Genomic DNA, 24,254 nt, shown 5'->3' with positions numbered 1-24,254 from the left:
TAATTCATTCCGGAGGTCTGTTCTTAACCTGAAACTGTTCTTAACCTGAAGCACCACTTTAGCTAATGGAGCCTCCCGCTGCTGCCGCGCCGCCGGAGTACGATTTCTGTTCTCATCCTGAAGCAAAGTTCTTAACCCGAGGTACTATTTCTGGGTTAGCGGAGTCTGTAACCTGAAGCGTATGTAACCCGAGGTACCACTGTAATGCCATGACATGCTGCACACAACTGCAAAGTACAGTAAAAGTGGGATGGTCAACTCTCTCTCTCTCTCTCTCTCTCTGTGTGTGTGTGTGTGTGTGTGTGTAGGGAGAACAGAGGGTTTCAGTTTGTCTGTCTGTCAAACAGGAACACTTGTTCAGAAACAAAATGACTAGAAGAACATGACAGTGAATTCCACCATTTGTTTTCAGCCTGTCTTGTACCATTTTGTTGCATTGTTTAAAATTATTTTCATATGAAAGCCAGCGTGGTATAGCAGTTAAGAGTGTCGAACTAGGACCTGAGAGACCAGGGTTCAAATCTGCACTGAGCCAAGAAGCTCACTGAGTGAACTTGGGCCATTCATTATATCTCAGTCTTGTTGTGAGGACAAATTGGGGTTGCAGGCAGGGACAAACCATGTACACTGCTTTGAGCTCCATGGGGGAAAGGATATACAGTAAAGTAGTACTGTATATTCTTCAGTACACCTTTGTACTGAAGAAGGGAGGTAAAGAAATATTTTAACTAAAATAATTCTTTCTCCTAGACAATAAAAATATTGAACTTGTGGTGAAGGAATCCTTTGAAGAAGCACAGGCGATCACCCAGGAGTCAGAAAGCTTCACATTTCACTGTGTGAAGAACTGGGAGCCAAAACTGGAGGCCAGTACGAAGGTAACATTTTGCTTACCAAGGACAGCTTTCCTCAGTGTACCTGCAGGGGCTAGATTAACTAATGCACTAAAGGACTATTACAGAGTAGCTTGCTGAGAAATTGGACCCCTGGTGTGCTTTAATAAATAAAGAACCTATCCACATAATGCTGACTCAAAAACTCTGCATACACTATGCAAAAGAATTAAATATCATTATTCTCCCCCTTTTCTCTTCCTCCTCTCTCACCCCCCAACCTCACAATGCTCATGACAGCAGTGTTTCACACAGAATGTAATTGACCTGTAGAAAGGACTCCATGAATTGAAATAGAGATGTTATATGTACCTTTGTTATACATGAATATCTTTTAATAAAAACATTTTTTTAATGTCCTTGCTGGCAGAGTGTGCTTTTCCTGTTCTCCTATATAGTAAGGGCCAAACAGTGAGGGATTCATATGTAGAACAGGCAGCAGTGTTGAAAGCAGTCAGTATCTAGAGCCCAGTGGCGTAGCGTGGGTTGTCAGCACCCGGGGCAAGGCAAGTAATTTGCGCCCCCTAACCCGTGGATTTGCGCCCCCTAACCCATGGATTTGCCCTAACCCCAGATGTTGCGCCCGGTGCGGCCGGCCCCCCTGCACCCCCCATGCTACGCCACTGCTAGAGCCTCAAATGTGTCTCATTTTGCTTCCTTTGCGATGTGTTCTAGAGTATGTTTACATTCTTGTGATTCGTTTTAGAGTAATTCCTTTGTGGGGAAATGGCTTGGAGACGCTGCTACTGATTGTCCAGGTGTGCTGCTGAAATCCCTCCCTGCAGGAGAGGAAACAAAAGTAGCCTTGCCTTTATCAAAGGTAGGTGGCTTCATCTTTATCATAGAATCATTTAATTGTAGAGTTGGAAACAACCAGAGTAGTCCTCTAATTCAACCCTCTGCAATGCAGAAATATTTTGCCCAACCCATGACCCTAAGTTTAAGAGTTTCATAATCTACCAACTGAACTGCTCTGTCAAGTTTCAAGTGTGATAGAAGTAATTTCTTGGCACAGAAGAGAAGAAGGAAGTAGTTCTTTGCCAATAAAACCACACATTAGTTCTGAAATTTAACAGGGGATTTGTAAATTCATTGTTCCTTTCAAAGAATGTTATCCTTCTGTCCATATCAGGATTTAATTGTTTGTATTTTAGATTACTAAGTTTGAATGTTTTCGCCCTTGTCAAAGCTCTACTTTGTGTTCCATATCCAGAACTTTTATAAACAGAAAACAGTCTAGTGGCTAAGAAATAATCTTTCAGTTACCTAGATTTTGGGATGGTGTATGCCTCTTCCACTGCTCTTAAGAGACCCACAAGTGCCATGCTTGGAAATGTTTATGAAAATGAAACCCTGGGATTGGTAATAAACAATCTACGGTGTTATATTTATGAACATTACACAGTGCATTTGCTTAGCACCTTAACATAGGTAAACTCAACATCTTCATTTTCAGGATGCAGAATTGGAGCTGCAGCTCCAGGTCAATGACTGGTGAGAAATTATTATTTATTATTATATTAAAATCAAATCAAATAAGAAATTCTTGTCTGTTCAGCTTGACTCTGTATAGTGGTAAAAACTTCCAGCTCGGTCCAGCAAATCACATACTCATGCACTTCACTTTAAGAAAGCCCAATAATTAGTTGGAACAAATACTATTCATATCATCTCCTTCTACATCCATCAGAGACTATCCAATGTTATAGCATAGCAATGATGGTGATGAGAGATGCAGAGTCTGCTCCTTTCTTACCTTCATTTTTGGCACATTTTAGTCCTTGTCTGAGTACCAGGCCACCTTCATGTTTTAAAATCTCACAACAATGATAAAACACACAAAAAAATCTGCTGCACAAAGTTCTCAGTTTCAAATTACATAGCTGCACAACACTGCTTTCTACCTCCATATGTCAGGTGACAAAGGGAGGTGCATTTCTTTCTTTTTATTCCAGTTTAGGAGATTTAGATGTGCGTTTGGGATGTGATCTCTGTGGGGCTGAGCAGGACTTCCTGTCTAAGCGCAAGAATGTGGTTGCCAGTGCTCTAAAAAAGGTTCTTCTGCTGGAGCAGGAGCTGCAAGGACATGAGGTACATGTGCTTCATTTTGTGACCCCAAGCTACTCATGCTAGTGCAAAAATATATAAATAGAACTAAAGCAGTTTATTTAGTGTGGGTATTGCAGAGAAGCTGCTTTGTTGAGAGAAATCAACTGTAGCAACGCATTGTTGAAGGAAAATAGAGTCAACAGACAAAGAGGACCCACAGAAAAGCAGACGCTCTTAAATGCATTTTCTCTGATAGACATCCCCTGAGGAGAAAAAAAGAGTAAGCTTCAAATGTGTGCTTTTTGTAATAAATACCTTTTATTCTTTGAACTGGTATTCTCTCTCCCCCTCCACCCCCTGGAAAGAAAGTGTTATGGCCTACTGACATTGGATATGAGGCATCTGATCATAGCCTGCATTTTTAATCAAGGCTTATATTTTGATCAGATTCCTGTATTCTAAAAATGACCTTAAAGAAATATATATTTGTAAATGTTTGTATCTCTCATGCCAGGCAGAAACCATACTCTGGCAGCTGTTTATCTTCTTGATCAAGGGCCCCCCTGATCTATAGCAGTGTCTCAGGGTTGTAAAAGGAAATTAAAGCCTGGGAACAAAAGGTCACACTGACCATACAAATTATAGAATACAATCAAGGTTGCAAAAATAGTAATTAATTACTGTGCCTCCCATTAAACTTGAGCCACATCTTCCTAAGGTTAAAAAAGCAAGAGCTAATACAAACAGAGCTGGCTAGGGAAGAGGCCTCTCTCTCTCTCTGGAACTGCTTTGAAGCTTCAGGGAATTTAGAAAACTTAGAGAACCTAGCTTTTATAAAGTTCCTTTTTTACTTAAGAAAAGGTCTTTGCTTCTAAAAATCTATATATGTATGAAATATATTGGCTTAAATGTAATTATGCAAAGGATTTAGAAAGTAAGAAATCATAGAATCATAGAATCATAGAAGAAGTTGGAATAGACCACGAGGGCCATTGGGTCCGGACCCCTGCCAGACAGAGAGACGCCATCGGAGCACTCCTGACATATGGTTGTCAAGTCTCTGCTTAATGACCTCCAAAGAAGGAGATCTTTCATTGATAATGTGTGGGAAGATGAACAAAAGATCTGTTTTGGAGTGAATAGGGCAATAGGGCAAAAGATGAAATGTTAGTTAAGGCGCCTAGTCTAGGGCAAAAGGTTATCTGGTAATTAAGGTGCCTTGTAGAGGTTAATGGCTGTTTGCCAATTATAAATAGAAGGAAATATAGCTCTTTGTCTCCCATAAAAGGTAATAGGAAATGGGTGTATCTTTTATGATTGGTTCTAGCGAACAGCCAATAGGAATTTTAACCAGGCTAATTGGACAGAGGCAGCCAAAGGAGGAGCAAGGGGGCTGAGCTGAGGGAATATAAGTGCTGGCCATAATGACAGGAGGCCAGGCCAGAGCTTGGTAACCATATACCACTGTGCCTCACATTTATTTGTCTGACAAATAAATTATTATTTTGATTTCTCTATTGCTGCGTTGAATATTTCATTCCAGCTAAGCGTTAACCACAAGCAGGGTGCTACAGATACAGGTTATGTGGGATGGCTTATTGATGGCTAAGAGAGAAAATATTAATTACAATTTATCTCTCCAGTTTCCCACGTGTGTGGGTTAAGCAGAGCATTAAAATCCCATCCTTCATAATGAAAATAGAAGCTTTGGAACTAGGTTGAGGAGCCTTTCCTTTTCTGAGCAATTCCCCTTGGTTTCCCTCTCTATAAAAGAGTCAGGCAACAAACAGCTTACAAAGTAAGCTTAACAGTCTTGCACTGGACCACGGCAACGATAGTAGGAAAACTATGCAGGACAAAATTCTTCTAGGTTTCAAAATATATGGTTGATTAGCGCACACAGACATGCATCTGCATCGAAGGTGAGGAAAGGAGTGAGAGAGAGGCGGTAGGAAGGAGAAAGAATTAAAAATCTATTGTTTCATCCCATCGCAGGAAACAGGGGAAATGACATCACACAGAGCTCTCTCTGCACCATTTACAGTGGACGCTCGGGTTGCGAATGTGATCCGTGTGGGAGGCACGTTTGCAACCCGCAGCGTCCGCAGCCTGCAGCGCCGTGTCTGCGCACACGCAGGTTGCAATTTGCATGTGCTTCTGCGCATGTGCAAAGCGCCGAAACCCGGAAGTAACCTGTTCCGGTACTTCCGGGTTTCGGCGCTTCTGTGTCCCGAAAACGCTCAACCTGAAGCATCTATAACCCGAGGTATGACTGTATATTCCTATGATATGGACCTGCCTATCTAGCAATACAGCTCTGTGGTCGCTTACCCCTAGACTTACTAATATTTAGATATTTGACTGGTAATCCCGAACAAGTTAGGCACAGTTATTTCCTGTTTACTCCATCCTGTTTGTGCCACAGGTCCCAGTGATCGCTGTCATGGCAACAGGAGGAGGAGCCAGAGCAATGTCAGCTTTTTATGGACACCTCTCTGCCCTTCAGAAGCTGAATCTTCTAGACTGTGTGACATACCTCTCTGGAGCATCTGGCGCAACATGGTAATGTGAATTAGCATTGTGAAAAATAGCAGCTGCTGGAGAGGCCCGGTCAGATTTGAAGTTGCTGCACATGTGGAAGGGTTTTTAAAAAAATATTTATCGCCAACAGTAGCTTCAATAACAACTTCTGTCTGATGGCAAATGTCAGCTTCAGGGAGAGAAACAATTGTACAGTACAGTGGTACCTTGGTTCTCGAACTTAATCCGTTCTGGGAGTCCGTTCGACTCCTGAAACAGTTCAAAAAGCAAGCTGTGGATTCTGATTGGCTGCAGGAGCTTCCTGCACTCAATCAGAAGCCACAGAAGCCTCATCAGATGTTCGGCTTCCAAAAAAGTTTGCAAAGTGGAACACTCACTTCCAGGTTTGCGGCATTCAGGAGCCAAAACATCCGAGTACCAAGGCGTTTGAGAACCAAGGTACGACTGTATTAGGCACCATGGTGCAGGGTTGGGGAAAGCGTTCATCCCTCTCCCTGTGTGCCATAGTCCCAAACCTGACTAGGCCCTCCCCCGGTTTCTTTTTAAAGCATCCCTTCCAAATCGAACATGTAATCTACATTCATGTAATCTACAATATACTTTTGGGCCCTATACATATGAGGGTAGATTTTGTGAGTGTAATTTACAAGGCAGTTTAAATTATAGTGTTGCCTTGTTCTGAAGGTGTTATTTTTTCTGTAGGACAATGAGAAGTTTGTATGAAGATGCTGACTGGTCTCAAAAGGACCTGATGGGTCCAATCCACAGAGCACAGGAATATATTGCTAGGAGCAAGTCAAGTGCTTTCTCCTTGGAGGCCCTACAGCGCTATGACGTGGAGCTAAGGCAGAGAGCTCGAGAGGGGCACTCGGTTTATTTCACTGATGTATGGTCCCTTATAATTGACCGCATGTTCCATGACGAGGTATGTGTTCCAAAGACCCTCTTACCCTAAGGATGTTAAGTGTCTTCATCTTTCGTTCCAGACATTGCTTAGACAGACGGAGACCCCCCAAGGCCCAGGCAACCCCCAGGAGGTATAATGACACCTGACAACGTGTTATGGGATTGAAATTGGCCACAACTTTATTAAATTCTCAGATGTAGGAAGACCTTGCCTTAGGCATTGGGCATTTATCCCTCCCAGTCCCCAGCCAGGGATCTGGCGAACATCAGGGTTATCCAAAGTGTGGGGGGATTGGGCTGACTGTGGAAAACGTCTGTTCAAGCAGAGAGCCCCCCCCCATTTCGCCACGTCGTAGCAGAGAGCACTGACAACCCATTGGTGTATGGCCAGTGCCTTGCCTTTAACGGGGAACCCTGGGATCGCCACTGCGGGGGTGTGTGTCACTGCTTCACCCCCCCCCCCCATTGAGGGAAGATAGACTAAAGGATTCCACCCAAGGCCTACAAAACGCCAAAGTTGTGACGTTTTGCTATGGCGAAGGTGAAACCTGCCAATGCAGGAAAATTCCTTCCCGGTCCCTCAATGGGTACCATCTAGGACCGCAGCAGTGCCTGCATAGCTGTAAAGAAGAAGGTTAAACTGCGAAAGAAGGCATAAATTGAGGGAGGGCAGGGTGGGGAAGTTCAGGAGCCGACAGGACCAACAGGTAAGTTACACCCTCTATTGTGAGTGTGGGCAGTCCTAACTCTACCTGGCCAATTCCCTTGGCAACGCGCCCCCCCCAGCCAGGATTGGCTGATTGACGAGGCTAGGTGGGAACCTCCAGGTATCCAGCTTGGGGGGGGGCGGCGAAGCCAACTACCTTGCTGGGAGTCTAGTAGTCCCTGGAGGGGGTTGCGTACGACCACGCAAAAGCCGTCCCCCAGTTAATGCAGGGAGCGGTCATTCTAGCTCTTGGGCAGTAGCAGATGGCCTGGTGAGGTGGCAGCACTCACCTGACCTCCAGTCAATTGCATTGTTGTTTCTTACTGGGAACTAGAGGGTGAGGAGGCTGTGCTCCCAGTCAGAGGCAGTATGCTTTTGAATACCAGATGCTAGAAACCAGAGGAGCGGAGAGTGCGCTTGTGCTTGGGTCCTGCTTGTGGGTTTCTCAGAGGCATCTGGTTGGCCACTGTGAGAACAGGATGCTGGACTAGATGGGCCATTGACCCGATCCAGCGGGGCTGTTGTTATGGTGGTTGCTGAGGTGCAAATGCACCAGTGGAGCCAATCCACCACTCCTGCCGGTGTATTTGCACTATGTTGACCTTGCCACCACCTGGCCGCTCCCTCTTTACCGCTCGGTAAGCAGCCGCGACATGACTCAACAGAGGTCAGGTGAGGGCCACAACCCAACCATGCCATCTGCTGCTTGGTTTGGAAGCATCTGTTGCTTCATAATTTATTTTCTGCCTTTGAATTTCTTCTTGTTTTCTTTGTGTTTCATTGCATCATTTCCTCTTAGCCAAGTGATAGCAAACTTTCTAGTCAGCAACAGGCTGTGACTCAGGGGCAGAATCCATTGCCTATCTACCTGGCCCTCAATGTCAAGAAGGACACCCAGAGCACTTGTGAATTTAAAGGTAAGCAACTCAACAATGGTATGGTGTCTTTTAGTAGAACCACCTGCAATCTTGAAACCATATCAGGGGGCTTCAGTGTGTATGTAGTTCAGAACTGCAGCCAAAATGAAGACTTACTCAAAGTAGGCCCACTGAAATGAATGAATGTGACTAAGTTAGGTCCATTCATTTCAATGGTTCTGCTCTGTAGAAACCTTTCCTGAATTTCACCCAAAGAGAGCAATTCTGTCTTCATCATTCTCCTCTCAAACTTCCTCCTGATTTTAGGCATTGGGGTATATTTTTCTCCACTTCTCTTCTCTCATTCTGCTTATAGAATGGTGTGAATTCTCCCCATATGAGGTTGGATTTTCTAAGTACGGGGCCTTCATTTGCCCAGAGGATTTTGGAAGTGATTTCTTCATGGGACGACTAATAAACAAGAGACCAGAGTCTCGGATCTGCTATTTGGAAGGTGACTTAATTTTGATTTGAGGAAAGTTATCTTTTGGTGAGAAAAATTGCCAAACTGAGTCCCAATCTTGCCAAATTCAATATTAGTATTACCATAGTAAGTGTAGCTTGTTATCAAAAATCTGTAACTCTCTCTTGAGCATTGAGCTGATACAGTGCCATAGATGTGGGAAATTCTAAAACATGCAAGAAGAAAAAACAGCTCAGACCCTCCCCTGTATTCTCCTTCCATGTCTATCTAACTATGTTGGACAATCACACACACACACACACACACCACACAGAGAGAGCCCTGCTTCCTCCTGCTCTCCATCCTCCACAGGGTCTATATCTGACAGTAGATGTTTCTTCATTTTTTTCCTGCTAGTTAATGGACTGCCTCTGCAAGACAGCTGCCTGCCTGAACCATCCTCTAAATCAGAGCTTTCCAAACTGTGTGTTGCAACACATTTGTGTGTTGGCTGCAGTGTGTAGGTGTGTTGCACGAATGCTCCCCATGCTCTTCCCAGAGCTGGAAGGGGATTAGTTTAACCTCTGGTTTTCTAGTAAAATTGAATGTGTCATGAAATGATGCATGTCTAAAAAGTGTGTCACCAATATGAAAAGTTTGGAAAGCTCTGCTCTAAATGAAGCAGGAGACCTCCAGATTAGCTGCTGCAAAGTTCCACAGAATCACAGCATTGTAAGAGTTCTCAAAACCCATCTAGTCCAACTTACAAGTGATGCAGAAAACCCTTTAAGTCAGCCTTTCAAAAACTGATCCTTTGGAAGTTCAGTCCCTTAATTTCTCAGCTAAATGCTGCTTCCAGCTGATTGCAGAGTAGCAAAGCCTTAGCTGCACCAAAAAGGACAAGTGTGGAAAGAACATGTAGGAAGTAGTGGCCTGTTGAAATTGTAGCAAAAACCTTCCACCAAATAATCCTGCACATTGCTGGCCTGTTCCCTTTTTATTAGACTTATAACTCCTATCTTGAAAGCACAGAGTAGGTAACAGCTGGAGGCAAAGGTCCACCAAGATACTATCACCTAACTAGTCCAAATCTCCCATTTCATATCAGCTCAGCACCATCTAAGTCAGAGGTTTCCAAATGTTTGGGGGTTGCAAACCCCATGGTTCCATAAATACATCCCCAGTGCCCTCTACGCTTTCAAAAGCATTATTCAAAATAGCAGTTTGCATGACCCACTAAGGAAGATTACCAAACAACAAAATTCAAAACAGTAGCAAAAAATTACACATTTATTCAAAATCCAATTAAAACTACCTATTTCCATTTTGGGAATCACTGATCTAAGAAATAGTGCCAATAAAAGATGGGGAATGGAGAGAGAACAGGGCTGCCAGATCTGCTCTCATTTTCATGTCCAAAGCTCACACAGATGTAGGGATTTCTGGGGCTGTAGTAAGATTCGAATTTAAATACATCAACCTACTTCACAGAAACTGAGAAACAAGCAGGGCTGATCCATGCTTCTTTAATTAGCATCCAGATAACCAGGTGAGTTCTTAGGGATTGAGAATGACAAAGAGAGGTGCTGAAAGTCTTCATTTTGAATATGTTTACAGGCATTTGGAGTAACATATTTTCCTTGAATTTGAAGGATGTTCACCACTTATACAAATCCTGGCAGTGGCCTTTCCCAGACCAAGAAAAGGATGAAGGTAAGAAGTGGCCTGGGTAATTTCTGTTAGTTCAGTGGCATTTTTTCAACAGAGAAGGAACTAAAGAATAAAATGCATCACTGTGCAGATACAGCAGAGAATCTGCAAAGCAGATGATCATAATCTGAACATTGTAGCTAATTTGTGGGTTTTACCCATCCATCTCTGTGGGGTTGTTTTTCACACATATACCTGATTTCTCTGCCTGACTTACTAGGAAAGCACATGCTACTTTAAATGGTTTTGATTACATTTAAAGTCTTTGGCTGCAATCCATAGAAATGTGTGTGTTAGTGTGATTGTGCAGGTGTGCATGTCACATCTAATGCACAAAGCATTGCTGCAAGTGTGAAATACATTGAGTGCAAACAAATGGACTATCTGGATTGGATGTAAGAGTAGATCAGAACCATAATTTCTATTCTAACCATTCATTCGTTCATTCATTCATTTATTTCTTTTAAAGCTCAGAATCCGCCTTCTTCAGAAGCTATGCCATCTGCCCAGGTTCTGTGTGGCAGCATAAAGAAGGGAGGTTTGATTGCACATAAAAGATGTCCAAACCTCACAAATGACTACTTTGACCAGTAAACAGCTAGTGCACATAGTGTTGTTGTTAGTCTTTGAGCATCAGAATTTAGAATTTCTCATAGTATGTGCTTTTTGCTGTTCTTCAAGATAAAGGCAACAGGGCTTCTATAAATCAGCTCTCTCTATGTCACACAGCTTGTTTCATTCCACCAATGAACAGATCTAGCATCTTCAATGGAATTCTGACCAGTCGGCCAATAGGAGAAAAGAAACCTAACTTTCTGAGAGGTCTCCAGCTACACAAGGACTATTACCAACATGAAACATTCTCCATGTGGCAAGGTAAATAAATCAGCACATGAAATTGGGAGGAACCCAGCCAAACCCTTCCTGCGCTATAAATGTTCACCAGGTTTTGTCATGTAAGTCACCACCTTGTACAATATCCTTGTAGGAAACGTATGTATGTATGTATGTATGTATGTATGTATTATACTTATTAAATTTCTTAGTCTCTTTATCTTGCCCAAGAGAACCCAAAGTACCGGTAACTTACAACCAAATTATGTACAAATACAGTCATGCTAGATGGAATACGGTACTTGTTTTCTCAGCATTAGTACTAGTGATTAATCAGTCAAATAAAGCCTTGACACAGTACGCAGTACAGTTTAGTTTGGATAGACCGCTGAAGGTACTTGTTTTCTGATTAATGCTAAGACTAACAAGACATAAAGCAGCCCATCAAAAACGAACATAAGTTTTGTTTTTTCAGTATTTCATTGGTGTATATTAGATAAGCATGTCCTGTATGATCACAATAGCAAGAAATACTTGCCTTGCAGACAGTAAATTGGACCAGTGCCCCAACTCTCTTACACCTCAGGAAAAAGAGCTATTCTTGGTTGATGCTGGATATTTCATCAATACCAGTTGCCCTCCATTGATAAGAAAGGAAAGGAATGTGGATGTTATCTTATCACTCGACTACAACCTGTTGGAGACCAGGTTTAATGTAAGATTATTCTTATTTTATCTTTGGACTAGAGAATGTTTTGGGGCATACAAATTGTTCATAAAGAAATCCTTATTCCTGTATGCTAGCCTAAGAGGGTTAGATTAAATATTAAGCTAAGCATGCTGTAGAGTAGCTCCCAAGTTAAACATGGAAGTCGTCCTGTGATCCAATTATAAAGTGAGTTTCATTCTGTATATGGTGATGCGAGTTGCATGAAACCAGTTTCTGCATTTAAACATAGGAAGCTGCCTTATACTGAGTCAGGCCATTGGTTCATCTAGCTCATAGGTAGGCAAACTAAGGCCCGGGGGCCAGATCCGGCCCAATCGCCTTATAAATCCGGCCTGTGGACAGACCGGGAATCAGCATGTTTTTACATGAGTAGAATGTGTGCTTTTATTTAAAATGCATCTCTGGGTTATTTGTGGGGCATAGGAATTCATTCATTTTTTCTCAAAGCATAGTCTGGCCCCCCACAAGGTCTGAGGGACAGTGGACCGGCCCCCTGCTGAAAAAGTTTGCTGACCCCTGATCTAGCTCAATATTGTCTTCACTGACTTTCAGACTGGGATCTCCCCCAGCCCTACCCAGGGATGTCAAGGATGGAATCTGGGACTTTATGCATGCAAAGCAGATCCTCTGCCAATGACCTACAAAGCCAATGACCTACAAAGCCAATAAACAAGGAGGTGGGGTTGCGGGCGGCACGCCCCGTCCCCACATTCGCGGGGCTGGCTCCAGCCCCTGCAATACCTAAGGGAATCCCCACCTGTGTCATACCCCGGGCCAGCCAACCGGCTGGCTCCGGGGGCGGGGCCTCGGCAATTTAAACCTGCCGCAGCCGAGGCTCCTCCTCTTTTCCTCCGCTGCTGCAGCTGACCCAGTTTTATGCATGCAAAGCAGATCCTCTGCCACTGACCTACAAAATGTAAGCACCTATATAATGTGCATCCATCCATAGGGAGTTCATGTCAGCACCATGGATTCCTAGATGTACCTGACTGAGAAGGGGAGAAATTGTCTGTTTTCCTTCCTGCATTTTGTTCTCTCTGAATGACTAAACTTACCTGAACAGCAAAACAGTCACTTTCTCCTCTACAGCTTTAGTTAGGTTTGACAATAGTAGATGAGGACTGTTTGGGGGGAAATGGCCTTAGTTTTGCTATTTAAACTCTAGTTTTCCTCTTCGTTCTGCAGTCTATAGAACAGATGGGCAAATACTGTTTGGACCAGGATATTCCTTTTCCTGAAATTGCACTGACTGAAGAAGACAGGGAGAATCCAAAGGAATGCTACATTTTTGAGGACAAAGAGAACCCAGAAGCTCCAATCATACTTCACTTCCCACTAGTGAACAACTCTTTTAGGGAGTATAAAAAACCTGGTTAGTATCGAACTTTTCTGTCACGTTCTATGAGACAGGGGACCAAGTAGCAAAGAAGCCACTGCCTAACTATAAAATTCTAGAGTTGGAGGGGATCCTGAGGATCATCTAGTCCAACCCCCAACAATGCAGGGATTAATATGCAGCTGTCCCATATGGGGATCAAACCTTCAACCTTGTCATTGTTAGCACCATGCTCCAACCAAATGAGCTACCCAGGCCCTCTTGCTAAGTGGTGTAGGAACAGTATTTCCAAAGGACAGGACATTCATCACTGCCTCCCACAAGGCCTGTACCTGTCAATACAGAGCTTCAAGCAATGCTTTCCCTCTCTGATGTTCCCCCAGCCTTTCATTGAGGATTCTTGCCACAATAACTGTCTTCAAGTCAGAGTGTTAGCAGCTTGTCTCCATTGTTATATTACAAACAGGGAAAAGAGAAGGACAAATATACTGGTCTTTAAATGGAAGAATTTGATAGCCCAAACAGAGAATTTAAGTATACTTAAGGCTACAGAAATCCATGGGGTTCAGCATGCTAAAAACATTCTGTTAGATTGGAGCCAGTGCCTTTTCACATGTCAGACTTAAACTCTACAAGTGGGAACATTCTATAGTCCCTTTTTTGTTTGGCACGTAGTCCTTTTCAAATCTACCTTCAGGTAGCATATATAAGAAACAGGTCTGTCAATTTTGAACTGTGTGATCAGACAGTCAATAAAATAACAAGCTGGGCTCTCACATGTAAAAAAGAGAATACATTCGGTTATGTGCCACAGTGTACAAACATGTAACGATTAGACCTGTAAGACGTGCAGCAAGCCTTGCATCACAATCCTATGCATGTCTACTCAGAAGTAAGCCCCACTGAGTTCAATAGGGCTTACTCTGTGGTAAGTGTGTAGAGTGTTACAGCCTGGGTAAGTGTGTACAGGATTATAGGGAGACTTAATTCCAAGTAAACATGCATAGATTGCACTGCTGCTGTTATAAATAATGTCACTGACAACCCAAAAGCACTTATAGCCCATTAAGCTATTTTATCCTTCACCCCACCCCTCTGATGAAATATCAATCAAGATAGAAAAACATGTTTTTGTGTGCATCCATGAGAGAGAGTCCATGTTTGGTCATGCATTTGGAATGTCCGAAATATGGCCAACTTGTGCTCTGTAATTGCAAAGTCTTTATTGCTAGATTGTGCTGAACATATTATATGTAATAGCCTCCAGGTTGTGTTCTATTATAGACAGACAGCTATCTGGAGAATAGAGTGACTCTCAACAATACAGAATTTGGGCATCCTCGTCACAGAGGGATACTATTTTACAGACACAGTGTTAACCCAATCTCTTCCTCTCCCCCCCCCCCCCCATACTATCCATTTTTGGCAACTTTGTGCAGGAATTAGGCGAACTTCTGCAGACACGGCTAAGGGAGAGGTGGATTTTACTAGTTTAAACTCACCATACAGAATGACAAGTTTGACTTACACCGAGGAGGAATTCAACAAACTTATAAACCTGAGTGACTATAACATTCAAAATAACAGGGAACTGATTTTGCAAGCTCTGCAGACAGCAGTAGAAAGGAGAAAAGCCAGCAGGAAACAAAAACAACTACAATCAACATGAATCAAATCAGGTGGGATTTTCCAATTCAGTCCCCATTTTCAGTGAAAGGTGAACCATGGCCTTTCACACTTTGAGATGTATATTATCAGGACCCGCCCTAATTCTGTGATTGTAAGCAGTTTTAAACTGCTTTTAATATTGTATTACAAATTGTTGTAATCTGCCCTGGCGATCTCAGGGTGAAGGGTGGGCAAGAAATTTAAATAACAACAGCAATAAAATTAAAATTGCATCATTATTCTGAACTTAGGGACATGGGGAACCCACACATATGTACTTGTCTTTGGATGAAGTGTCTGCTTCCCCTTAAGTGAAAGGCACGTGGAAGTCAGTTCCTCCAGCACAGAAAGAGGGATTGTCAGCTGGAGCAGTCTATATAATTTCCTGCAATGACAACATTTTCTGTGTCATTGCACTGTTTTTGCTTAATATGTTGTATTCCAATTGCTTACATCAAGCATGGAAAACTTGAGACCATTGAGGCTTTGATGTACTACAACTCCCATCATCCCTGACTACTGCCTTTGCTGGTTGTGGCTGGTGGGATTTGGAGTCTAACAATGTCTGGAGGGCCGCAGGTTCCCCACCCCTGGCTTAGGGTTCACCCAGACTTCCTTTTGTGCCGTGTTTCTAGGAGCATGCTTTAAAGTGCCCTGTAAAATTGCTCTTTACCTCTGAACAGGTGCAAACAGCAATCCATGGAAAATGCGAATTATCATTTGTTCCGATACAGTGTTAAATAATGGGATTTTGTTGGGGCAAATAAAAAGTGCCTGGATGCAGTGCTTTAAAGTGTAGACCTGTGCCTGGAAAGCGCAGGGCAAAAGGTGAGTGTGGATGACGCCGTACATGGAACTGCAAGTCTTGCAACTGGGCTTTCATTTGGTGAACACAAGATGGCAGTATAAATTAAGGAATTAAATCATAATCATTTAAAAATCTTTGGTACTGGAGAGCTTTCATGTTTGTACTAATAACAGCTTGCAATGTTAGATGAAGACTCTGTACCTGTAATGTTTTCGTTACGTGTCCACCCTCTTGTGATCTGCCTATCACCCCTTCTATCTGTCATTTATCCACCCTTCCACCCTGATAGTAAAGGCAGATTAATCACTAGGAGAGACTGCAGTGAAACCACTAATAATAATAATAATAATAATAATAATAATTATCAACACCATCATCTTTTATTTATATCCCGCCCTCCCCGGCCGAAGTCGGGCTCAGGGCGGCTAACACCAGATATATAACATTAGTATAAAATCAAACAATAATTAAATTACTTCCTAAAACAGGTCCAAATCAAATTAAAGTCTAATTAGATGGCTTTCTGCAGGGTTACGGTTGGGAACAGTAAGTCTCATCGGCCCAACTATGCTGATCTTATATGGGCCTGTGAGAATGCTGGGAGGCCTCTTTCATATAAGTTTTTATACAAAAAGAAAAGGGGAGTCAGGGTGAGCCCTGACCAAAGGCCTGGCGGAACAGCTCCGTCTTGCAGGCAGCTATTTTCCAGAGGAATTCTGGCACAGAAATAGCTCAGAAATGAAAGAGCATCCAGTTTAGATTGTACCATGGTACCTGCATATCTTTCTCCACCAGGCAAATAACAGTTTTGAGGAGGGATTAGACTGGGAAAATGGCTAAACACTTCCTCCCATGGCATTGCTTTGCTGACCTGAATTCCTTTGACATGCAGCTGCTTAGAACCTCATTTTAACTGTAGTGATCAGGTGGGATTGCTATGAGGAATTACAACAAATATAGAGTAAGCCATTTGTGTCAGCAATGAAAGCATTGCGTTGACTGGGTTTAAACTATTTTGATATGATTCTTGATCAATCTACACCTCTGCATCCCTGTTCCATTTCTCTCTCTTCACAAGTCACGTACACAGCCCAGTTGCTTAGACAGGCAGGCGTCCTGGGTCATCAAAGACAGTGGGCAAGTTTCTTTGAAGTAGTTTCCAATATGTTAATCTTAGGATGTTAATCTTAGGGCCAGGAAACAGATCTCACATGAAGGTGATAATGATCGCTGTCCTCCTGGCCATCCTTCTTATCATGTATATTACTTGTTTATCACCTCTGGGGTTGCCAAATGCTCTTCTTTGTAGTTCTGTTCTTTGTTTACCCTGTGCTTAATTAGTTATGGTGGTTTAACTTTGTCCCCACGTGGGTTTGTGGAAATGCTCAGAAGAAATCTGATTGGTTCTTACAAACACTCTGTAAAAAGCTCTTTTGTGAATAAAACGGCCTGGGCCAGGGGCTGCGGGGATCAGAGAGAGAGACTATTATACGCACCCTTCCCAGAGTCTTGCTGGTTCAAGCCTCTGTGTGTATTCTTATTAATCAGAGTTCAATCCTTCCTTTACTTTGTGAACGCCTCATTAACCATTGAAGGACAGCTGGGTTATGTCTTGTTAAACCCTAAGACACCTGACGAGATGTTATTGTTGCTGTTATTTTATAATGCAGTTAGAGATTAAAAGTTCTTGCAATAATGGGTCAGCCATTCGCCTCTTGGACCCTTGTTCCTCTTGGCTTACTGTGCAGGGTATGACTACTCAGTGGATCTGGGGGTGGTCAACCATCCTGAAAGAGGTAGTGGTCCTGAAAAAGTCCATCCTGGACCTGGTTGCAAACCTCTTTAGGGAAGGTGATTGAGAAGGTTGCGGCACAACTGCAAGTACTCTTGGATGAAACAGATTATCGTGACCCATTTCAGTCTGGGTTCAGGCAGTCAGTATGGCAAAAATACTGTTGAACACCCCCACTGACTGTTGGCATCGTGCAGTAACTGCTTGATGAGCAACTGAAAGCGCTCAGAAAGAGCTGAGATGTATAAAATGGTGAGTAAAAATGAACTAGACAAAGCTGAGGCTAAAGAAGACATAGAGCCTTTGGAAAACAGTATTGACGAAGGACTGCCAGAACAGGAGAGTGGAATGGTAAAGTTGGAGACAGTAGATGATGAATTGGAGAGGACCTCCATACAGGTACCTGGAGGAGTTATGGTGATGGAGGAGTGGAATGAAATCACAGACCAAGAGATAAAGAAATATCCTGAGTTGGCAGAGACAGAGCTGAGAAAGAAAGGACTGTGTACAATTTGGAATGAATTTAGAGGAAATAGCTACCAAGCGCTGGCAACACTATTGGAAAAATAATGGAAGAAGAGGAAATGGAAGTACCCTTTTTCCCTTCTAAGTTAGGCCATCAGGAAATGGAATTGGAAGATATGGATCTGGGTGTGAATGAATGAATATAAAATATGTATTAGAAATATTTTTTATTTTTTTTATTATTTTCTCATTGCCCTGGGATTCTTTGGGAGAAAGAACAGGATATAAGCGTAGTAAATAAATAAAAGGTATATGTGTAATTTACTGTCATCAGTGCTGGGTGTAATCATTGTGTAAGCAACTCTGGACTGTCAAAAGGAACTGAGGAAATTGATACTGCTTCCAGAACCTATTAATGCATACTTCAGGTGTGAAGGTGCATAAGTTAAGCAAAGTTAGTGCTTCAAATGTAATTTTGCTGGCGTTCCTTTATGAGCATCATACCCCACATTAAGAAATGACTAGCTAACTTGGCTTTGTGAGGCAATGCAGGGTCATAAATAATATCTGAATGGCAGAGGCCCACAGGGATGCAAGAGGACAGGTTTTACTAGCATATACTGTGCCAGGTGGTTTTTCTCCTGCTTAGCAGCACTGACAGTATAGATGGTTTGTAAGTGGATGGGTGTGACTTGTTCAAGCAAAGGTATGATTTACTGCCACTAATGTGTGGCACAATAGATACATATGCAGATGGTGCCACACTAATTATTATTATTATTAATTATTATTATTTATACTCTGCCCATCTGGCTGTGTTTCACCAGCCACTCTGGGTGGCTCCAAACAGAATATTAAAAACACAATAAAACATCAAACATTAAAAACTTCCCTAAACAGGGTTGCCTGTTGGTAACTAAGCAGAAATTTGTGGCTGCCAGGGCTCTGTCCATCCTCTCAATGGAAGTGCTGTACCTCATCATGTTATGCACCCCTGAAATTCAGTGTAATAATATCTTGCTTATCTCTCAAGCTTGGAAGTATGGTGAGAATGGGGACATTGTACAGTGGATCCTCCGGATATGAATTAAATTCGTTCCGGGGGTCCGTCCGCAACCCAAAGAGTCTGTAGGCAGAGCGCTTCTGTGCATGTGCGCATGGCAAAAATGCCACGTTCATAACCCGGAAGTTACGTATCCAGAGCGGTACATAACTAGAGGGTCCACTGTATACGGGGTGCCTTGGAAGTGCAGCAGGAAGTGGTCCTCTTGATTTCGGAGCTGGGGGAAGAGAGTGAGAGAGTGGCACTGTCATTCTGAGGCCCTCTGAAACTCTTCTGATACACAAAGAAGTGTTTGGAGCCGTCTGCAGCCCCTCTCCAGCTCCATGTTCAAAAGGAGGGCCCGTGTTTGTCGAACTGTGCTTCCAAGGCACCTGGAGTAGCTCAGATGGGCAGTGGGGATAATATAGGGACTCCAAGGTCAGGAGGAATGCAGGGGTTTGTCCAGAGGTTGAGGAGGAAATAGGTCACCTGTACAAACAGTGGATACGGATACTGCATCCAGAACCTATTCATGCACAGGATGGGGCTAATCTTGGGGTGGGGTGTTGCAAAAATGGGAGGGAGGAAAAATAATAATCTGCAATGACAGAGTGCTGAAAATGGCATTGGATCATCAGCACCTATGACACTAGTACAAAGTCCTATCCCTGCAGTCTTTCTGGGAAATGAATCAGCTTCCCAGCAACTGGATTTATCAGTTTGTGCGATGGGTAAACCTCCCATGATAGAAACTCTCAGTGTGGCAACATTGGTTGCCTCATGCGGTTACAGTGCCATGCAAGAATCACAGCACCTTCAGATTCCTTTAGGCGGGTAAGAAGAAACATGAAGCAAAAGCTTTGAAGCAAAAAGGCTTCACTTACACCCCAGCCTAAAAATACACCCACACTGGACTCAGAATTTGGCTTTCCCTCTCTGCCTTGAGCACCTCTGTCCCTCCCTGAAGTTGCTACATTGATCTTGAGGTTGAGAGTAAATGGTTTCCTATAGGTTCAGAGTTTAGCCTCTTGGATGCCCACTTCCCCCTCAGGCATCAGGTCGGGAATACCTTGTAGGTAGTTAGTTCTACATCCTAGCTTGCCCTGTTCTATCTGCTCCTTGCATTCTTTGTAGCCCTTATGGACTGACCAATAGGAAGTGTGACATGTGATCACTAGCAATGATGACCTCTGACGTGGGCATGTCCAAGAGACATGGAGATGAACAGGAGGCTTTAGTTACCGGTGGGCCTCTTACTGGTGTGTGGTCTTGATCAGGAGTCCCACTCCCAACCATTTCAGCCCAGCTGCTTAGAATCTTATTGGAAAGGTACACCCCCTAGGCTCTAGCCCTGTGGATTGGCCATTTATTCATCCCAGAGAGGGGGGCATTCTACATGGAACTCTTCGTCTCATTATTATTTCACTGTTATGTTCTAGGGATGAGCCCTGGCGCTGAACATAGTTTTCAGAACCAATCCATGGCTCCAATTAAGCTCTGATGAATTAAATAAGTCTTCAAGCAGACCTGTGAACTTAGGGAGACCCTGTTTCAGAGCCTGATCAAATGGGACAAAAGCATTATAGAGAGTGACCACAGGAGCTTGTAAGCAGGCACTCAAGTACAAAATATGTCCAACACTAATATTACACAGAGGAGGAAACAGTGGCCACGGACATAAATGGGAAGAGTGATGTCCATCTCTCCTCCCGGCCCCAATTAGCAAAGTTACCATATAAAGTTATGGAGAAGAGCCAGTTCTTTTTTAGAACAGGGAAATAGATATAGACAAAGAGTCAGAGGCTGGTAGCTGCCATCAGAGATGGTTTCCCCATTATATACCATACAGGGCCAACTTTAAAACTTTGGGATAAATTGGAAGTATGACACTTATGTATTATTAAAGGAAATCTGTCTGACATTTATTAAATATGTATTGCTTCTTACGCCACTTAACACAGGGTTCCCCCCAGTAGGCTGCAAATATTAATAAACATTTAAATAATGATTATCCTAATCGTATATTAATCAGTTGTGGCTTTTGAGGTGGGGCACTGCCTTCCTGGCTGCTGCTTGACAGGCTCTTGGTGGGTCAGAGCAGGATGGCAGTAGAATGTGGGTGGGAGAAAGAAGCATTGGGTTTGGGTGGTTTAGTAAGTAAAGGTGTGTCAGTATGAAAAACTAGGTATGCAATTGGAGATTCCCTATTATCTGACTTTGGATGTTTCATCGCTCTGTCCTGGACTTCTGATCTTTGCATGCCTTCTTAACCTTCACTCAGGAGGGATTTTGGAATTATTATGAATGCTTTGGAGTGTAGTGGAAAACTAAATAAATTAGGGCAGGGTTGCTATGCCTCTAGGGTTACTATGTCTGCAGGAAGGATGGGAATGGCCAGTGTAACAGTCTAGGTTCTATAAGTGCCTATAAAGGTGTTGTTTCCTCCCCTCCTCTTTTAACTTGCAATGTAGTATATGTATTCTGAAATGTGGCATACACCTCTGAAGTCTGAAGTGGTATAGTCTATTCCCCTTCCTCAGAAATTCTACCAGCTTATTCATTCTCAGCCTCTTAATTCCATGCTTGTTGAATATAGATTTTTCTTTGGTAAACGGAGCAGCCATTGAAATTTCTGAGTGAAATCTGAACAGCATGGCTGGGCTGCCTTTCAGTTAGTGGCGGCCGTCCCTTCAGAGTAAGTTTTAAGTGAAGCAGGTTCAGGCCTTAAGTTATTTTGAGAGCTAATGAGCCAAAGCCCTGGGTGCAGTTAAGATATTCTTAGCTGTGCATCTGTGGAAGGGAGAGGAATCCATATAAGTTCCCTTTAACCTCAGTTCATCCAGGGATGACATCATCACTGACATATATGAATGCTGCATCATGTAGAGATGTGTTTGATGAAAAAGGACAGCTGGTGGAAGAGCCTTTCTGCTTATGCCTCTGTCTTCCACCAGCATATATCCTTTGCTGCATGTCTGGGAACAGGAACATAATGCTGACTATGCCAAATCAGGGCTCACAGCAAAAAAGAGGCAGCTGTATTTATGGTGCAATTTTGGAACGGGCCTCTGTTTCAGGGAGTGTAAGGGCAGCCTCCTTCCTTTCAGTTTGGCATTGCATGCACAACAGTGCCCCATAGTTACAGAGGATTGTCTCTGCCCCTCTGGTCTGGTAAATCTCTATTTAACCTTTGGGGGAGATCTTAGGGATACATGTGGGCACCATTTCAGATGAGGTGAGCAAAGGGATTTCAGGAAAAGCAAGATTCTCAACAAGGTTTAAAAGCCTGCTCTTGGATATATGCAATGTTAAATTATATAACCCCTCCCAGACAACCCCTCAGTATATTTTAAGACTGGACTGGAAACTGTGGTCCTCCATATCTTGTTGGACTACAATTCCCATCATTCATGACCATTGGTTGCTGGAGGTTGGAGTCCAACAACGTCTGGAGATCCACAGGTTCCCCATCCCCATTTTAAGAACATTTTTTTGTTCTTTACCTCATTTACCTCATAATTACAATGTGATATATCTACATGGCTCAAACAATATTTATGGTTTCGTTAAGTACAGAGGTTTGGTCCCTTGGGCATATATTTAGTTGCATATATACTTAGTTCAGCTATTTCTAACAAGAAGCAGTATGTGGAAAGAGAACTAAACATATTGGCATTTATTACAAGTAAATTCCAGGGATGCCTTTGAAGAAATTAGCATGTGCTTACATATGACATTTATTTATTTATTTACCGTATTGTTGCACCCCACCCCAATCTCTGAGTGGTGCAAGATTCCAGGGGTCCCAGCTGCTTCGATTCCCTTGGAATGAAGGACGGCAGAAACTGGTGTCTTTATAATATATGGTTTATTTGCAACCTGAGCCTATGATGGAGGAGCTCATAGCATTAACAGACCACTAACATATTGCTTAGGGACGCGGGTGGTGCTGTGAGTTAAACCACAGAGCCTAGGACTTGCCGATCAGAAGGTTGGCGGTTTGAATCCCCGCGACGGGGTGAGCTCCCGTTGCTTGGTCCCTGCTCCTGCCAACCTAGCAGTTTGAAAGCACCTCAAAGTGCAAGTAGATAAATAGGTACCGCTCTGGCGGGAAGGTAAATGGTGTTTCCGTGCGCTGCTCTGGTTTCGCCAGAAGCGGCTTAGTCATGCTGGCCACATGACCCGGAAGCTGTACGCCGGCTCCCTTGGCCAATAAAGCGAGATGAGCACCGCAACCCCAGAGTCGGTCACAACTGGACCTAATGGTCAGGGGTCCTGTTACCTTTAAGTTATTGCTTCTCTCATGGCCCACAGCCTTGGATCCCAGCAGAAATCAGGCATGACTCTGTCTGTCAGCTGCTCAGCCTGCTTCCTGTTTCTAGCTCATACATCTCAACTTATAGCTCTCACACACTACTACCAGCCAGTGGAGGGAGGAGGCCCACGCATTTGCCCTCTGGTGCAGAACCACTTCCTTTGTTGTCCTAACAACCCACTAGCAAGAAGTTGGCCTGGCTATTCCAACAATTGAATCCTTGCTGGATCCAGGAATTCAGAGGAACTCAGGCATATAGCACACCCGCCAACTCATCCTATTGTTCTATGTGAATGACCTCAAAGTAACTTATAATAACCAGCCAGTCAACAATAAGCACCATTTCTCATTTCTAATCATCAGCTTGCTAATTGTCATGGGAGTGTATCCGAAGTTCTGCGAGTGGAAGACTCGCAACTGCACACTGAAGTATCCCTCTCCACTGTTGCCCTCATACCTCCCTGAAAAGCATCTCCAGAGGGTCAGGGGGACTCACTGAACACTGCAGGCTGTCTCTTACAGGGTTTCTGTGGGAGGAGAGGAGTCCTCCCAAACTGGGTGAAGAAGAAGAAGAAGAAGAAGAAGAAGAAGAAGAAGAAGAAGAAGAAGAGGAGGAGTTTGGATTTGATATCCCGCTTTATCACTACCCTAGGGAGTCTCAAAGCGGCTAACATTCTCCTTTCCCTTCCTCCCACACAACAAACACTCTGTGAGGTGAGTGGGGCTGAGAGACTTCAAAGAAGTGTGACTGGCCCAAGGTCACCCAGCAGCTGCATGTGGAGGAGCGGAGACGCGAATCCGGTTCCCCAGATTACGAGTCTATCGCTCTTAACCATTACACCACACTGGATCTTGTGCTGCTTGTGCAGAGTTCCTAATTCCTGCTCTCCTACATATGACACTGGCCACTCATCTCTGCCAGAGCAATTCCATCACTGAATCTAGAAATGTGTATAATTTCCAGTTGTGTTTCTCAAATCCAGCATGATACTTCCTCCTTGCCAAGACAATTATCTTTAGTAATAATCCCTTTGACCCATTTTTTTTTAATACAGTACTGCTGATATGCCAGATGCTTCCAGTTCCAATAATTAGTGAAAGGAATACTAGGCTGTCGCCTGTAATTGCATCAACAGCTT

At 43.3% G+C, this 24,254-nt stretch overlaps 1 protein-coding gene and 1 long non-coding RNA gene across 6 annotated transcripts in view; both read left to right on the top strand.

Annotated features, from left to right (window-relative positions):
- LOC310762151 (cytosolic phospholipase A2 delta-like) overlaps positions 1 to 14,915 on the top strand; it is a 29,738-nt gene extending 14,823 nt beyond the window's left edge. For 4 of the 5 annotated variants that reach the window (XM_083612734.1, XM_083612733.1, XM_083612732.1 and 1 more), the window contains 13 exons: positions 751 to 878; positions 1,600 to 1,713; positions 2,350 to 2,387; positions 2,849 to 2,984; positions 5,368 to 5,504; positions 6,186 to 6,408; positions 7,895 to 8,012; positions 8,329 to 8,466; positions 10,033 to 10,128; positions 10,855 to 11,001; positions 11,505 to 11,674; positions 12,875 to 13,061; positions 14,465 to 14,915. In XM_083612734.1, the coding sequence (XP_083468860.1) occupies positions 751 to 878; positions 1,600 to 1,713; positions 2,350 to 2,387; positions 2,849 to 2,984; positions 5,368 to 5,504; positions 6,186 to 6,408; positions 7,895 to 8,012; positions 8,329 to 8,466; positions 10,033 to 10,128; positions 10,855 to 11,001; positions 11,505 to 11,674; positions 12,875 to 13,061; positions 14,465 to 14,694 (1,862 nt within the window). In that variant the 3' untranslated portion in view covers positions 14,695 to 14,915. The remainder of the gene's footprint in view (positions 1 to 750; positions 879 to 1,599; positions 1,714 to 2,349; positions 2,388 to 2,848; positions 2,985 to 5,367; positions 5,505 to 6,185; positions 6,409 to 7,894; positions 8,013 to 8,328; positions 8,467 to 10,032; positions 10,129 to 10,854; positions 11,002 to 11,504; positions 11,675 to 12,874; positions 13,062 to 14,464) is intronic. The other variant, XM_083612731.1, reaches the window with a different exon arrangement.
- The window catches only part of LOC310766305, an 818,379-nt gene that overhangs the window by 791,168 nt on the left and 2,957 nt on the right, over positions 1 to 24,254 (top strand). The window lies entirely within an intron of this gene.

Source organism: Podarcis filfolensis, assembly GCF_964270895.1.
Source record: "Podarcis filfolensis genome assembly, chromosome: 1".
Classification (NCBI taxonomy): domain Eukaryota; kingdom Metazoa; phylum Chordata; class Lepidosauria; order Squamata; family Lacertidae; genus Podarcis; species Podarcis filfolensis.
Note: the sequence above shows the minus strand (reverse complement) of the source record. Positions and strands in the feature narration are given on the sequence as shown.